The sequence below is a fragment of the Podarcis gaigeae genome, assembly GCF_964106915.1.
Source record: "Podarcis gaigeae genome assembly, chromosome: 4".
In the NCBI taxonomy this organism is placed as follows: Eukaryota; Metazoa; Chordata; class Lepidosauria; order Squamata; family Lacertidae; genus Podarcis; species Podarcis gaigeae.
In genome coordinates this window covers 55777871-55795388 of record NC_139677.1, presented here as the reverse complement: position 1 = coordinate 55795388, position 17518 = coordinate 55777871, and the positions used below count along the sequence as shown (strand labels likewise).

Sequence of the window (17518 nt, the reverse complement as noted above, 5' to 3'; positions counted from 1 at the left end):
CAGAGAAAAGCAGAAAACCGGCCATGCAGCAGGGCAAGGAAATGTAAGAAAAAACAGAATTGCAAGGCTTTTGTTCTGAATAAAGTGATCAACTCAAACAGTATATTGCTGCGATTTGAGGAGGAAATAAGCAAGCATGACATTCACATTTAGAAAGATTAAAGAGCTTTCATTTTATTTTTCATTGATAGGATCATATTTAAATCATTAACAAGATAAAAAAACAGGTTTAAGAACTTGTGTTTCTTTGTCAGGACCCTAACTGTGAACTAAATTTCAGTATGCCTTTCCCTACTTTCCACAGGGATGTGAACCTGGCACCATATGTTACTAGGCACCAGGCAAAAACTATTTTTTTCATCCAGGCTTTTGGAACAAACCAATGTACCTCCTCCTGTCCTCCACACATAATCTCAGTTACAGGTTTGTTCACATTTGCAATTCATATTTAATCAGGCATATTGCTACAATTTTAGCACCATCTTTAACATTTCAAAGCCATAGGTAACTTTACTACTTTTAGGAAAATAAAAGCATTCTAAAACTAAAACTGTGTCATAAAGCCTTTGTTAAAAACAAAGAATGATATCCAACTCACTCTTACTCAGAGTAGCCCTGTTTCAAGTCCAAATGATTTAAATGGAGCTTCTGTGAATATGAATGACTAAGACTGGATATCAACAAAAGTGTTAACAAAGAAATCTAGATTAACACAAAATATTTTACCCACTATTTGAACACAAACATTACCTCCAAATTCTTTTCTAGCAGGGGCAGGACTTTTACCTCCTTAAGGGTAAGCAGCAGATGCAGCAATAAATAAAAAGTATGAATTGAAAGAGAAGCATGAGACAAAGGAAATCAAGAATCAGGAACAATAAATGCACTGTTTGTAATTATATAGTCTTTGAGACCTTCATACTCAAAGTTATAGACAGAGAGCTAGAAAAGCATCAATAGATAGGGTAGTAGTGGCTGTATTCAGCAGGCTAAAGCATAGTTTAACATGATAAGAACAAATGTAGATGAGCCTTGGGGTCATGCACTCCCCACTCCCTTCCTCCAGTGCGGTGACAAGGGAAGAAACAGTTTGGAAGTTTTTGCTTCTGTTTTTCCTTAACTGCAGGTTATTGTGTCATCCAAACTGGCAAAGCTGTGGTTAATGGTAACTGGTTTGTTTGAAACCACGGGTTATAAAGTTATTTCAAACAAACCATAGTTTTGTCAGTTCAGAAGGCACAGCAAGCTGTGGTTATGTACAAACAGAAGACAAAGCTCCCAAAACCCTCTGCAGAGTCACAACAAAGGTATTCTTAATTTAAGCTAATTTACCACTAACAATAGAATAACTTTCTTCAGGTATTATTTTCACATTTTACCGGCTTACCTGCCGGTGGAGGTGGTCTCTGTGGTGGAGCAGGGCGAGCAGGAGGTGCTCCGGGCCGAGGTGGAGGCAGGCGTTTGGGTTCCAAACTTTGGGTAGACTCTTTTTGCTGGGCAATTGGTTGAAAATCTATTGGAGAACCTGGCAATAGTAATTTATATACAGAAGTATTAAAAAAAATAAAGCATTCTTATGCCTAGTTATATAACAACTAAAAGGTAAAGGTAAAGGTACCCCTGCCTGTACGGGCCAGTCGTGTCCGACTCTGGGGTTGCGTGCTCATCTCGCTTAAGAGGCCGGGAGCCAGCGCTGGAAGCCAGCGCCGGGAGTCTGCGGACAGCGCTGTCCACAGACACTTTCGGGTCACGTGGCCAGCATGACAAAGCTGCTCTGGCGAGCCAGCACCAGCACAGCGCACGGAAACGCCGTTTACCTTTCCGCTATAAAGCGGTCCCTATTTATCTACTTGCACTTAGGGGTGCTTTTGAACTGCTAGGTGGGCAGGAGCTGGGACCGAACGACGGGAGCTCACCCCGCCGTGGGGATTCGAACCGCCGACCAGATGATCGGCAAGTCCTAGGCACTGAGGTTTTACCCACAGTGCCACCCGCGTCCCTTATATAACAACTATTTTTTCAAATTACATTATTCAAAGAAGCTCAGCACACAAATCCTGTTATTTCTTTCAGGAAAGCAAGTACCATCTCCTCAGGCAAGTACTGTATAAAGCTCACGCTTCCTTGTATGTAAAACTTGTTTTCAGTAGTACTGTTAATACCTGTAGTATTTAATATAAATTGCTAAAAAGCATTTCATTGATGTTTGCGCACTCTGTATGACTGTAATATGGAATATTAAATCATTATATTAGTGTTGTTTATTTCAGCCAAAAATAATCTCCCAGAGCAGTTTACCATAGCAATAAGATGGTTATTGCCCTCAGGCTCACAAAGTTCTTGAAGACCTTTGTTTCAACAATCTTGGGTACTTTGTATTTGAATATCCATATACATGCATCTAATGGAATGTACAAATAAGTACATGCACATATGGGGAGGATATTGGTAAGATGTGGCAATACCTTGAGAAGATGTAGGTGGTCCAGGAGTCTTGTTAGGTGCTCTGCTTGGTCTTGATGGAAGAGCTGGAGGTGGCCCATCTGATAATGTAGGCGACTGACAAGGGCTTGAACGAGGTGAAGAGGCAGGTGAGGCTCCAAGACCAGAACCTCCTGCTAGCTGTAGATGCTGTGGAAGAATTTCTTCTACTTCAGCACTATAATCATCAACATCACCTTGAAACAAAGTAAAATATTATTAAGTAAACAGAACTACAAATCTGTCAAGTTGTACCGCAATTAATACAGCAAATACTGTAGAGCTTTTTTAAAAAAGCTACTAGAGCTGCTACCACTTTCCTACAAAATATCAATAATCAAACTTTTATAATGTAAGATTATGCATAATGGATGAAACCTAATTAGAGTATAGATTTAAGTTTGAGTTTGACAAACCTTCCATATCATCATAGTCTGCTGAAACCTCCACATCTTCACAAAGCAAAGTGGAACTGGTTGATGAAGGCAAGGCAATATTCACTCTCTCCAGACTCATCTCTTCCTCCAAGCTCTTAATCCAATCTGGGTTTTTCAAATTAATATTGATTGTCCTCCCAAGCAGCTGAATTTCAAACAAATCAGATAATAATTAATATAATTATTGATTATGGTTTGTGCAACTACTTAAAAAAAAACTACAAATATAAGTCATAATTCTAATTCTAACAGTGAAAACAGAAGTAAGATTCTTCCTCATGATATAATGGGAGGCTGAATTTGCTCAACCTGAAACTCATCCACAGGTTAAGTTTGTGCATTAAATAATTAACAACAGAACAGCCCTGCGAGAATGTGTTGAATGTTAAAAGGCATATAGTTAAGAAAATATTTTATAAATTCATCTTGTTTCTGAAAAGTTTTGCATTGACTGCCAAAGATGTAACTTGCTTGACAGCAACTTTTTATGGAGGACACATAACATGCTGCTGCTCAAGCATACCTATGTAAAAAAAACATGTTTTTCAATTCTCTGTTGACAGCTCTCACTTCAATCCAGGGTGAGAAAAAAAAATCTATGGTAAAGGATCAGGAAGTTGGTCAGATAATGAGTCAAGCAATTTAATCTATGGATGACAGCAGTTGAACCATGGTGTGTCCATTAAAAACAGGTATCAGTTGGAAACACACACACACACAAAAGGAAATTGGAGAAAGATGGGAGGGAATAGGCCTGGCTGACCTGTTGGAGGTGAGCATTAGGAGGGAGGGGAGTCATGAAGGTACAAACCTTCTCCTCCATGCAAACTATAGTTTCCCACTTCAGCTATATAGAAATAAAGCACTGTGTTTCAAAGCTGAAAGTCCTGAACTTGAGGCTTCTAGTACTATGTAACACAGCAGGGTGGGAAAGAAAATGATTGTCCTCTGCAAGCTCCACAAAGCACTACAGATGTTTTTGCTTCAGGTTGCCTGATTATTATTTTTTTAAAAAATATATTAGCCAGACAGTTTACTGATTATTTGTATTGTTTTACTGATATTTTATGTTTCAGCATTGTACACCACCCTAATATTTTATGATATAAAGGTAAAGGTAAAGGTACCCCTGCCCGTACGGGCCAGTCTTGACAGACTCTGGGGTTGTGCGCCCATCTCACTCAAGAGGCCAGGGGCCAGCGCTGTCCGGAGACACTTCCGGGTCACGTGGCCAGCGTGACATCGCTGCTCTGGCGAGCCAGAGCCGCACACGGAAACACCGTTTACCTTCCCGCTGGTAAGCGGTCCCTATTTATCTACTTGCACCCGGAGGTGCTTTCGAACTGCTAGGTTGGCAGGCGCTGGGACCGAGCAGCGGGAGCGCACCCCGCCGCAGGGATTCGAACTGCCGACCTTTCGATCGGCAAGTCCTAGGCGCTGAGGCTTTAACCCACAGCGCCACCTGCGTCCCCTATTTTATGATATGGTGATATAGAATTCCTTTTATAAATATATATAGAGAGAGGGGGGGGGGAAATAAGTAAAAGATCACAATATGCATAAAACACTGCAACTTAGCAGGCTACACATAAAAATGCTTATTACCTCAATGCCATTCATGTTAAGAACATTTAAAGCAGAGCTCCCTTCCAAGAATGTCACCCACATTTTGTCTTCTACAAATCTGTGAAATATAGCCAATGTTAAAATTACAAATCATAAAGCAAACATTTATACTCCTGTCACTGAGCACCCACCTTGCCTCCAAGTTTCTATTGTGGTCTCAAAGACAAAGATTGGTAAGAGCTGATTATCTAGTACAGGGTGAATTGCAGGACTGCTCACCATACCCTACTGACATGCACCAAACTGCATCATGGTCCTGTGTGTCTTGGGCTAAGAAGATTTCTAATAATCAAAAGCTCAAGTTCATGTATCCTGATACAATCAGGGTTCCTGAAGGTCCTGACCCTCCAACTAGCACCAAAAAATCCCATCCGGAGTCAAGTAACCCTTTATTCAAAAAGTCACCATTGCCTTCCCCTTTGGTTCACTTACAAATCCTCCTTACATTAACCATGCTATTTCTGTCCCCCGCCCCCAGACTACAACTGTTCTTGGGATGTCTGAATGGAACATTATTCACTTGTCATGAATGCTCCTTTTGGTTTGGGTGTAGGAGGCATCCAGGATGGCTTAACACATGGTATTCCCCAGGACAGGCAAGGATAACTTTACCTAACTTTGTAGACTAGGCCTCATTCAGAGGCTCCTCCTCAGTTCTGGCCAGTGGCCAAGCTGAAGAATAGAGTACACCTAAGAGTCTGACCTTATAAGAAGGCAAAAAGGGAAAGTGGTATCTGCTAGCACATGTTGGAGCACAGTTGAGCTATGGCCAAAATGAGTATGAGTCAGTCACTAGGTTAGGTGAGGACTGAATGCCTCCTACAAACACCAGAAGGAACTTGCATTGCAAGTGACCAACTCTTTGTTGTGAAGGAGACAACGAAGATGGGGCATGCCCAAGCTGTCCTTTACAAAAATGTCCTTGAAATGAAGTGGCTCTAACCTTATGAGTATAACTTCACCATAAGTTGCAAACTTTTGAAGAAGTTCATCAATCAAGCCATCATCAAAATAGTTCTCTTCTGTTGAAGACCCTTTGATAGAGACCATTATAGTACCATCAGGTGGTCCCTGCACTGCAATCACTTCCTTGTAAATTTTGTGTCGTTCCTCTGCATCAACTTCAAAGATATCTATATCAATCAACCCAACAACAGGCCTGCAAAGACATAAATAAAGGATGCACATCAATGGCTGAGGAGCATCAAAAAATAGATTTTTAAAATATTAGAAGGTATTACAAAAGGCCAACTCCAAACCTATGATCAGATGTTTTCAGCTCTGCCCTTCCATAATACAACAAAGTTCCAGGACTCCATGTGTAAATATGTTTACTTTCATCGTGAAAACTGGAATTCAGAAGATCCATGTCTTCCGCTACAAAAGTCATATAAGCAATTTTATGAATATGCTATAATAGTCAGAATATAAACAAACAAAGGGAAGAAGAAGCATGTGGGAAGGGGAGATTTACATTTCATTTTATACTCAAATAAAGGTCACCTCTTCAAATGAGAAGATCTGTAAATTTGGGTATGTTTCCCTTAACTGCTTGCTGGGAGAATATTGGGCCTTTGTTTTTGCTTCTTTAAGAAAGACTGCACAAGTCTACACATGGGCTGCAGCAAGTGTGAAGAGTGAATATATGAAAAGTGAATAATTTGTACTTCAGACTTGGCATTTATATAGCTCGTTTCAAGTGTTCAAAGTACTTTATATACCTTTCATTAATTTGGGCAAGCATATCCATGTACAAAAGGGTGAAATGACCATGAATTCTGCAGAAAATCAGTATTTTGTGCATGGCTAGCTACTATAGCCCATATCCTAATAAATGAACAACTTAATTATTTCAGTATTAAATAAAAACTTGAATGTTTAAAAACCATACTACTGTCCTATCAAAAGTTGTTTTATCACTTTGCACTGGTTAATATTCAATATTATTATCTGACCTGATCGGTCAAAAGGCCATTTTCTTCTCCTCCACAGTACACGATCTGTCCAGGCTGGTGTACGGCATTTTTCACTGGTATCATAGTCATCCGAAAATAAGTCATATTTGTATGTAGGAGCAAAGGCTATTTTCCCCTCTAGAAAGCCTCTAAATATCTGTAGGAAATTGAATAAAACTTTAGCTGATATACAGCTTGTAAGGAACACATATGGTAAGTCTGCAGCAACTTTATAATATGGCCCCAACAGCTAAAGCTTCTAACAAGTTAGTCAAAAGACCACACACATAGAACACATTACAGCAGACCAATATGATGGCAATATAGATCCACTACAATTGATCTCAACTTTCCTGGTGAAAGACACTCTAGTCCACTTTTACAACATGGACCCCCAATATTGTGACTAATCCAGAAGCAAAACAGTGCTACAAAATGTTGTGTAACTAGGGAGACTGCAACCTATGAATGAAAGCTGTTCCTACAAACCTCATCTTCTCTAGGATACAAAGCCCTAGCTCTGAATGAACTGTCTGGGCTGTGCCTGCTTGTTCTATGCACATCGGATTACTTGGTGAGAGGATTATAAATGAAACTAGACATGGCAGAGTGGTGGTAGTGATGTGTGAGTGCATGAATGCATTTCAAATAGGTAATGGAAGCTCAACCTGCCTCCAGCCATGAACCATACCAAAATGAAGGTTGTCCAGTTCTATATCAGGTTCTACATCAGAACAAACACCTCACTAAAGGAAACCTGAGATGTTACCTGTCCAGCATTTTTCTGATTAACAAGTTGATCGCCTGCAATGAGAGCATCCCAATTTTGTTGCCGAATTAGTTCCTTTACTTCCTCATTAGGAAGATCTATACGGTAATTGAAATCACCACACCAGAATACATAGTCATGGGAAAACAGCATTCTTCCCTGAAAAAGGGAAAAAAAGAACTCTAACTAAATATAATTATGAACCCAAGTGCTACCCCTAGTTTAATAAAATGACACCTGTATTTACAGCTTTGTAAAAATAAATAAAATCCATATTTTGTCAGTCTTTACCTTTACCTAAAAAGCCATAGTTACTATTGTTATTTACGTTTTAATACCCCCTAAGAACTCATCACAATACCATCATTTCTCCTTAGTATAAACCTTTGAGACAAGCAGGCTCAAAGAGAGTGACATGCAGTATAGTCCTGTTACACAGTGCCTTTTATGAAGGGGAGCATTAATAACTCTAGTAAAGTTATTATGTGATGACTCAGACTGCCTCATCAAGTTGTAAGGATGAGTGCAATCATGGGCTGCAAACACACTACACACAAAAATGAGTTAGAAATTTATCAAATTCATGTGAAGAGTTTATACTATTGACTTGCATCTGGAAATTTAAAATGTTATCTCTATCATAATGCTGTCACCATAAAGATGAAGTATATTGTGCTAACGTCATAAAAATGATGAATCTTAACTGTTGATCTCACAGAGGTAACAACATAGAGGTAAAACATAATGGAAATAAATTAAATACAACTATGGAAAAGAAGTGGATAGATGTACATATTGGGAGTAAGTATGTTTTTAGGTATAGGCTTCCCTTCCAACTCTACAATTCTATCTAAAATGAGAGACTGAATTATTCCTTACCATTGGGAAGCTCAGTTTTCGACATATTTCCATGAAATCCTCATTTCTCTCTTTGACTTGTGACTGTCCTGCAGCAAAGTGACTGCATACAAAGCAAAGGCTGGAAGTATGAAACAGCATTCGAATTGCTACTGCACCCTTATTACCAGTAGCTCCTCCCATGCCAGTCTTTACAGTATCAACGGCAACATCCCTAAGAATGAAATGTAAAATAAGTTCATTTGAGTTTTCAAAATCTTGGCAAAAGCTTCTACCAGCTTCAATTATATTTAAAACCATTTAATTTTTGAAGATTAAATTATGCTGCTTTGCCTGCACGTGCCTATGTTTGTTATTTGTGGCAGCTGGAAGAAAGCAAATTATTACCCATTTTTCAGAAGTTCTCCTGCTAAATCACTTATGCATAATTCTTATTTTTCAGACAGGAAGCTGGTGAACTGGCATGGAAACAAATGAGCATAATTCAACAGTCGTGCAATGTACTATCAAGGGATACTGGCACTGAAGCCTTCTGCCAATTTACCATGGCAATCTGGCAAGTTTAGACTTCTGCAACTGCAAAGATTAACCAGGTTCCTACTTCAGCTTCAATCCCGTATGCTTCAATTAATTCCTACCAGGATCTTTTGCAATGGAACCAGAATAGCAAAGGGCATGTCTCTATCTGTAACACCAACCATTATTTATTAGGGTTTTCAGATTATAGTCAAACAAGACAGTGCTTCTCCTGCCACTAGCAAATGACTTCTGTTATTTTAAAAGCAGATATTAAACATGAACAAATCCATTCTCAAAGAAATATTTGCTTTTGACTATTATTAATTACTACTACTACTACTACTACTATTAATGTCTATACCGCTTTATATTTTAAAGAAAATATAGTTTCTTATGTTCCTAAGTCAGACGGTTGCTCCACCTAGCCTAGTACTGTCTGAAGTGACTGGCAGCAGGTTAACATCACTTGTTTCACTTTAAATGACCTGAAATATGTTTCAGCATGTCAATTTACTGACCTGATAAATGGTGCATGTTGAGGTCTGATGAATACAAAAAGGCAAACACCCACCAACTGTTCTGAAGCCAGCAGAACATATTTGCAATCCCTGGAAATGGTCTTTTGCAATTCAGCAGCCCATAATTTTTGATTTGTTGTACTGCCAGTGTGGGAAAAAGAAAAGTTTTTACAGCATGCAAGTGCTCACAAACTTTGCCAAAGAGAACAAAGAGACTGCTCTTGTATGTGTGCTACAATGAATACCAGATCATGTAAAAACAAAAACAAAAAATAAAAACTATATAGTAAGGACAACTTGCAAGAACATTTTATCCAAATTGGAAATGAAACTGAGATTCAGCAGAGGGGAAGACTTGAAGATTTTTTTTTTTTAAATGCTGTTCTCATTTCCTGCTGAGCAATAGAAGAAACAGGAACACACATGGAAACCTCCCACACTCAAGCTAGAATCAAATTGTAACACTAATTCCTCGGATAGCTCAGTTGGTAGAGCAGGGTTGTGGGTTTGAGCCCCACACTGGGCAACAGATTCCTGCATTGGAGGGAACGGGATTAGATGACCCACATGGTCCCTTCTAACTCTATGAGTCTAAATCTATAAGAGTACAAGCTTTGCACTGGAAAATGCTCACTTATGCCTCTGCAGCCTTATAGTACAGTAGGAATAAATATATTCCTTTTAAAAATACTTTTAAAAAGGAGGGCTGCTTAGTTGAAATCTGGTTCAGAAAATAACCTTTTCTCATTTGACTTACTACTTTGGAGCCAGCACAAACCAATGTGGGGCTGCAGTTCATAAGAAAGCATTCATAATGCTAAGTTCAACATTGCTTTTCTTAATAGTTTTGTGTCTCTCCCCCTCCTCAGGCCCCAACCCCACTTGCTATACTGCAAACTGTTCTGTGATGCTATTGGCAGTTTAAAAACTAGCTTGTGATATGTTGCATATGGGCTGCCAGTAGCAAAAAAGATTAATGCCTTGCTAGACACCCAGACAAATCCTGTGTTCAAGCTTTGATGATTAGGTTTTGAAGTGTTTAGTATTGCAGTAAGCTTTCACACAAATTTTGAAAGTTTGACAAAATCTGATTAATTTGCTTCTCTGGTTTCCATAACAGTGACACTTACCTTGCACTCACAATGTTTCCTGCATTTAGCTCTACCATTTCCTCAAATCCTATAGCAAAGATGTCAATCGGCTTACTCCGTCGATCTGAATTAACATATGAGGTTTAGGTAATTACTTCAGAAGGACAAAAATCAGAATGGCTAAAAATCCAACCAAAACTGATGGTAAGGACTCTCACCTTGGAATTCACTGATGCCAGCTACCTTTGGTGCATCTAAAAGCCAGTCAGTGAGAGTCTGGTTTCTAAAGGCAATGCTTCGAAACTGCTTTCCACCATTGACGTTCCATGTTCCAACACAAATGCGAATTTTTTTGGGCTTTGAATACTTATAAAAATTCTCACACATGCTCTTCAGTATTTTTGCTGATGCTACAAAAAGAATATTAAGACTGATTTCCTTACACAGAAGTCAGCAAGTGACAGATAAGATTGTAAGCTTTACATTTTAAAAAGTAAAGATAACAATTTATTGAAAAGACATGCACTGCTCAGTTGATATAGTTCCATTTGTTTTTAAATGATAGTTCTCCTGATTATCCAGTATTATGTTTTGGGTATTTTGGGTATATATATTGTAATTTTTTTGCTGTAAATTGTTCTGCGATCTTCAGATGAAGGGCAGTATCTAAATTTAATAAATAATATGTTCTCCAAAACATTTAAAATTCGAATCCTTTTTATCTTTCATTTAGTTCTGTATAACAATAATAAATCCCCAACATGCTTTGCTCCATGTCTGAATTATTCTTTGAATAGATGGGATCAAATGGAGTAAATTTATTTTAACAGTAAGTTTTCAAATTAAGTTATCCATTGTATGTAATTAAACAGCCTATTAATCCAACTGTAATTATTTTAGGTTAAAATTGCTTGCACATGTACTGTGCTTCAAACATGCACTTCATCATTTATCAAAGCAATGTTATTGGGACAGTTCTCCTCCCACTTTCTTGAGGTGCAAATTGTGCCTTAACTTGTTTTTGAACTCTTAAGGGTTTACTTCAAGTATATATTGTATGAACCAAGTCTTCTAACAAACTGTAGAACACTGATGAGGAAACAGGTGGCAGCAGGGCTCTTTTAGCTTAAAAATGATCAAACAGCTACTCTCTCTAGATTAATCCGTTCAAGTTACATTGGTAGAAACTACTATTGGTTGAATCCAGAGGAATGCATGCATAGCTAGGCTGGTAAAATATGGCTTTCCTTTCCCCTCCTCATCCCAATAGTCTTTCCAACCCCCTGCGAAGGTGCTCCCAAGAGTGCTTGCTAAATGGGAAGGAGTTTTCATGCGTGGATGGTGCCTCTGCCTGATATTCAGATATTCTGCCCCTTTCCCCTCATTCCCCTTCACCGCAACCCACACCATTCAGCAGACTCCCTCTAGGAGTGACAGCTTCCTAGTCCCTTGCACAGGCTTTTCTCTGGATCAAACCCCAAATGTTTTCTCCATCTGCAGCCCATAAACCAGAATAAAGCCAAACTTCATAAATCAAGAAGCTAAAGCAAATCAGGAAAAAATACCAATAGAAGCAGCATGAACATCAGCTAGGTAGTTGACTCTGAATGCAGTAAGCAGGATCTTTGGGTTTTCTACTATGTCTATAAGTTTATCCCTTCTCTAATACAGAAAAGCACATCAAGTCATTTCAGTGCTTTAATATCAACAAGAATGTTCATAGAAATAAAGCTAGCATATAGGCAAAGTTATTACACTGAACTGCTTCTCAGAGAGACTTCAGCTATTAAAAGCTATTAAAATTTGACAATGTTTTAGGGATAAGGCAGTATTTTTAATATAGCATGTAAAAATACCATGGTGTATTTTACTAAACATAAGTTAACAGAATATGCAATAACCAGATCCCTTTTAAGGCATTTGAAAATTTTGCAATTATGTTTCTTTAAAAAAACAGCACACAACTTTCTGTTGTTCATGCCCTTTGGCTGTACAATATAGTTATTCTATTAGTAGGATGAATATGCATAAGTGTATTTCAGTCAATTGGGCATAGTTTATTCTATTTGAAATACATTTGCTCAAGGGAAATTCCACCCCTACAATTTTTTCTTTAAAATGCTGCCTAGGTCAACAGCACTCAAGTTGTAATGGGAAAACATGGCATTTCAAATATTATACCAACGTGTTCAATTTTAAGATTTACTAGTGATCTTGTGGCCCTATGAGAAGGCTAGAAAGACCAACCATATGCCTGAGTGCCAAAGCTCAAGGAATCTTTTGAATACTGGCAACTCCATTTTTTCATGGGTTAAAAACACACCACAGAAGTTACTTTTCAAAAATTCATATCCACAATAATGTATTGAAAAAGGAAAGCCGCGGAAAAGGAAACCACACGGCCAAAAAACAACAAGCCCGAAAAACTAGGACGAGCAAAACCGCAGCTGAAATGAAGAGAAAAGGGGCGTTCTCGGGCCTTACCGTCCTTAAATGACCCCATTAGCTCCGCCTCTGCAGCCAGCCGATTGGCCCCGCGCAGATGTTAGTGGGCGTGAGCCTGCAACCCCCCCCCTTTGATGTCGGGAGTGGCTTTATTTCATCAAATCTATATACCACTGATTGCAAGAAAAAAACTCAAAGCGGTTTACAAAATGAATAAAGCAATAAAATTATCAATGGAAATTTAAAACCAGTTACTCAAAACAGATATTCAAAGCCAGCCTATGATTTGTTAAGTATCTGTGTAATACTGAGAGTAAGTTTTTCAATCCATAACCGATTATGGTCTAACCTGCAGGTGATGTGGCACTCCAGATGATGTTGAGACTCCAACTCCCATCAGATCAAGCTGGAATTGCCAGTGGTTAGGGCTGATGGGACTTTTAGTCCAACAATATCTAGAACACCACAGGTTAGCCCCCCCCTTCCATTACATTAGATCATGGTGCCTGGTGGTCTAAAAATACTGTAATGTAAAGAAGCAAACTTATAGACATCAATCTGTGCTCTCTTCACTCCTCTCAAGGGGGTGCAGGGAATAATGTGCCCAAGGCATCTGCAGAGCATGCCTCTCATCTTTATTGATTTCAGACATGCTGGCAGGGAAGATGTATGGGGAAGGACCATAGTTTTATGATAGGCATATGCTTTGCATGCAAAAGGTCCCTTGTTCAATCCCCAGCATCTCCAGTTAGGAATGGTGTCCTGGCTCACACCCTCAGATGAACTTTCAGCTCAGGAAACCCCAAAAGTTTTTTTCAAAAGAATTCTGAACACAACTTCTGCATCAGTATGGGAGGTAGGTTACAAAGCTCAAAAGGCACCTTGGCAGAAATTAGAATACATGGCTAGGCAGAAAGCAAAGACATCCCAATGCCACTTCCACTCTATTTTTAAAGTAGTGGGACCTGTCACTCATACAGTTCCCATCCCAGGTCAACATTTCTACTGTTCATGACTGTGCTGACAAACCACACCTGGTCAAGTGTGTCCTTCACCCACCTCCCACGCCCTCCAACCAGATTCTTTGGATCTGTGTTGGAAAGCAACATACAAAGGAACATGCAAGGGACTTGTCTTCACTTGCAAGCAAGCATTTCTCAATGTCTTGCAACCCAATATTTCAAAGCTTTTTTCTGTGTTGCAAAAGGTCCCCTGTTCAAGCCTCAGCATCTGCATGTAGAGAGCATTTCTCAATGTCTTGCAACCCAAAATTTCAAAGCTTTTTTCTGTGTTGCAAAAGGTCCCCTGTTCAAGCCTCAGCATCTGCATGTAGAGATGGGAAATACTCCTGTCCAAATATCTAAGATGCCACTGCCAATCAGTAAAGACAATACGGAGCTAGACCACCCAATGATTTAACTCAGGTGGAATCTGCACCCATGTTTAGGCGGTAGGCATACCCCTGCATCCCCCCCCCCCCGAAAAAAAGCACTGTGCAGGACCATATGAAAACAGGAGGAGGACCCTATTCTCTTTCTTCCTCCTCAAGGCTTGCAGAGAGGTCTGACCTGCCAGCAAACCATTCTATGAGTGCATAAGATGAAGAAGTGGCCTGCCACTTTTCATCTGAAGTGGCTTGTAGTGCATCTCACTGCCAACCAAATACATAAAAAAGATTCTCCTGTATGCATGTATTTCAGAATGAGAAAAAAATAGAGAAAGTTAACATGATAACATTTCATCCCAAATGGGTGCTATACTATACCTGATTGCAATGATTGCTCTGAAACTATGGATGCATTTGGAGAAAAGAAAAGAAATTAGTTGAGGTGTTATATGTTAACCAAGCAACAGTTTAAGTTTCCAGGACACTTTAGGAATCCTTTTGTGTGTCAACTTTGAACAGTTATATCACGTTGCTGCGGAATTACACCACTCACTCTTAAACATCTAGACACTATGAAGCAGTTCCTAACTTTAGCTTCTCATTACTTCACAATGACTTTGTAATGCCACACGCCCCTGAAAAGAACTGCAAAATTTTGTTTACCGAGCTTTGCAAGTACCATTGAGACTCCCAAAAGAGATTATCTAGATGCTCAAGCCTTAAAGTATAAGCATTTATTGTTATACATGTTCTTAAGATATTTAACAATGAATGCATAAAGTAATGTATATTATCTAATAAATCTGATTAGGAAAGTATTCATTCCTTTATCCTACTAAATTCTTCAATGGTAGTAATCCAAAATTGTTAGTTTAAAAAGAGCAGACTATTTATAAACAGATTGCTATTAAGATGACATTAATAATAGTTTTACTTGAACACAGAATGTATCAGGATGGATCCAAAAACTGCAAGAAGAAAGAAAATGGATGCTAGTGATGGCCCACAAGTGCTAGCAGAAAAAAATGTGCAGTGATGGAACAAGGAGGCTCTAAAGAAGTTCTCACCCTTCTGCAAGGGAAGAAAGTCTTTGCATTTAGGTGCAGTTTTCTTACACAATGCAGCAGCACAAGATGTAAAACAACTCTGCAAGTGCAGAAGGGCAGCTTTGGATTCAACCACAGCATTATTAGTACTAATTGTTGCCATATAAATTAAGAACCTAGATACACATACCACGTAAACTGCCGGTGGTTAAGAGAGCCCGTGCTTTGTCTGCTAAATCACTATTTAGGGTATTTCCCAACAACAAAACGTCAATAGCTTCCTGCTTTGAGCTATCAAAAAAATTATTTTGAATTGTTCTGGTCACTGAACGTGCACCATCCTTCAGCTTTCCAGCCTGTTAGGGAGAATACGTATAAATATTTTTTCAAGTTACTTACAGAACACTGGCAAATAGCATACAGTTTTAGGCTGTAATCTACTAATAACAAGCTGGTATTAAACCAATTTCATTTCTGTTTATGCTGCAGTATAATTATTATTTTTTTGCAGGATGAGAATATAAACACAACCCAAGGAATTTTGCAGAGAATGGGAGGCGGACAGAAGTCACACAGAGCAGCCATGCAATACTTTGCCTTTACCCAAAATAGTGAGGTGTGTACAAGCATTGGACACACACAAGGTATGTATATATTGCATGCAAATATATTTTATAAATGTGCTTTAAATATATCCAGTCCTTTTAAATGCTATATTTTTACAGGAATTGTCACTTCTGCTATGGAATGAGTAACAATCAAAGCACATATTGAGTGGCAATATACAGAGCTTTATTGACATATTAATGTGTATGGAAATACTATACACAAATCAATATGCTATGATAATATGTATATTATATGCATGTGTACTGGTACATATCCATATGCACAAAATAAAAATATACCAGCTGAATAAATTGAAATTGCATTTCTATCTACCCAATCATTACGTTTTAGAAATCAGGCTAGCTATGCTGTATGCTCAAAAATCTACTTTTGGCTGCTGTCTATTTTGCTGCTGATTTATATGTTACAAGTGCTGCATGTATATTTTGAAACTGAAGACTTCCAGCTCATGAGGACTGCTGCCTGCAATGAAGGGGATTTGGGCTTGGATTTTTCAAACAGTCCGTCATGCCAAAGGACTTTTGCCACTGAAAGGAAATTTCAAAACCAGTTTGTGATATGGCATAGGGATATGTTCAATGTCAAATACTCTACTGAGCATGACAAGCCCTTAATCCTGCTTGAACTAGTTCTTTAGTTCACAGGCAGCATTTTTAAAAGAAAACCCACCCATATAATAACCAATTAACTCGATTTAAAAATGTCATTAGGTTCAGTATAGGAGAATCTAGTCATTAAAACCAAATCTTTAGCATTTTGTACCTTCAATAAGTTGGGCCGCGATACACATTTAAACACTTACAATGTTCAACATTTAGCAGTATTCGGGAATTACACTCACCAATTACATATCAGGTAAATAATTGAAATGAACCAAAAGGAAAGCAAAAGAAAAGTTAGTTAAGATGTTAAATAGTAACATAGCACTTAAAATTTGAAATAATCACTGTTAAACACACATTTCAAGTTAGTTGTAGTTTGAAAAGGTGACTACAATTAAGATTAAACTGCAGAGGTTTCACCCAGTTGAATCACTGCATGCACATAACAACTTCTGTGTGTGCAGTGGAACTTCCCTTCCCACTCTTACTCTTGCACCGCTCCCAAATCTGCTCTGGATAGTTGGGCGGGGGGGACCAAAACAGTTCTGGGAAGTGCATGGAGAGGAGAGGGAAGGGAAGCTCTGCTGCACTTGCAGATTCAGTCTATGGACACAATGAGTTAGTTGGATACAACCCATAAGAAACCACCATTCCCACATGCAAAGTACTAACAGACAAAAACCGGCAATGAAAATATTGTAAACCCTGCTGTTTAACACTTGTGCCCGGGAAAGATACAATTCTTCAAGGCCACAAGCAAAATACATAGAAAACCATAGCTAAGAATACTGTATCAATTTCTGTTGTGTGATATAACACACAACCTAGGGCTGAGTGATATCTAGTTTACAACATTGTGATATGTCACCAGCTAAATATCACAATATATTGATATAAGGATGGAACTATGTAGAAGCGAACAGTAGGGCTTGGTGATATCTGGTTTTCAATCTTGTGATATATCACCAGCTAAATATGGTGATATAGCAATATATCACGATGTCTGAAATAAGAATGGAGCTCTGTAGAGGCATTGGCTGGCTTCAAGGGTTTTCCTGCATTGCGATATTCGCCGGTGCCTGCTCTTGTGATTTGCTGCCTCCTGAATGAGGCAGGGGACAGCTGAGCTGGCTGAGTTAACAGGGGCTGAAGGA

The 17518-nt window shown here is 38.8% G+C and overlaps 1 protein-coding gene and 1 long non-coding RNA gene across 23 annotated transcripts in view; one reads left to right on the top strand and one right to left on the bottom strand.

Annotated features, from left to right (window-relative positions):
- SYNJ1 (synaptojanin 1) overlaps positions 1–17518 on the bottom strand; it is a 47945-nt gene that overhangs the window by 11815 nt on the left and 18612 nt on the right. For 8 of the 22 annotated variants that reach the window (XM_083735876.1, XM_083735882.1, XM_083735877.1 and 5 more), the window contains exons 12-25: positions 15323–15488; positions 10473–10664; positions 10294–10378; positions 9164–9304; positions 8148–8340; positions 7269–7427; positions 6500–6656; positions 5804–5921; positions 5488–5703; positions 4524–4602; positions 2898–3063; positions 2466–2678; positions 1388–1525; positions 751–789 (exon numbers count right to left, since the gene is read on the bottom strand). In XM_083735876.1, coding sequence (XP_083592002.1) covers positions 751–789; positions 1388–1525; positions 2466–2678; positions 2898–3063; positions 4524–4602; positions 5488–5703; positions 5804–5921; positions 6500–6656; positions 7269–7427; positions 8148–8340; positions 9164–9304; positions 10294–10378; positions 10473–10664; positions 15323–15488 — 2062 coding nt within the window. Of the gene's footprint in view, positions 1–750; positions 790–1387; positions 1526–2465; positions 2679–2897; positions 3064–4523; positions 4603–5487; positions 5704–5803; positions 5922–6499; positions 6657–7268; positions 7428–8147; positions 8341–9163; positions 9305–10293; positions 10379–10472; positions 10665–14464; positions 14489–15322; positions 15489–17518 lie in introns of all 22 variants that reach the window. The other 14 variants (XM_083735873.1, XM_083735880.1, XM_083735881.1 and 11 more) reach the window with 3 other exon arrangements.
- On the top strand, positions 10–8946 carry LOC310843986. The gene is made up of 3 exons (XR_014563854.1): positions 10–423; positions 2074–2100; positions 8573–8946. It is a non-coding gene; the product is annotated as an uncharacterized lncRNA (long non-coding RNA).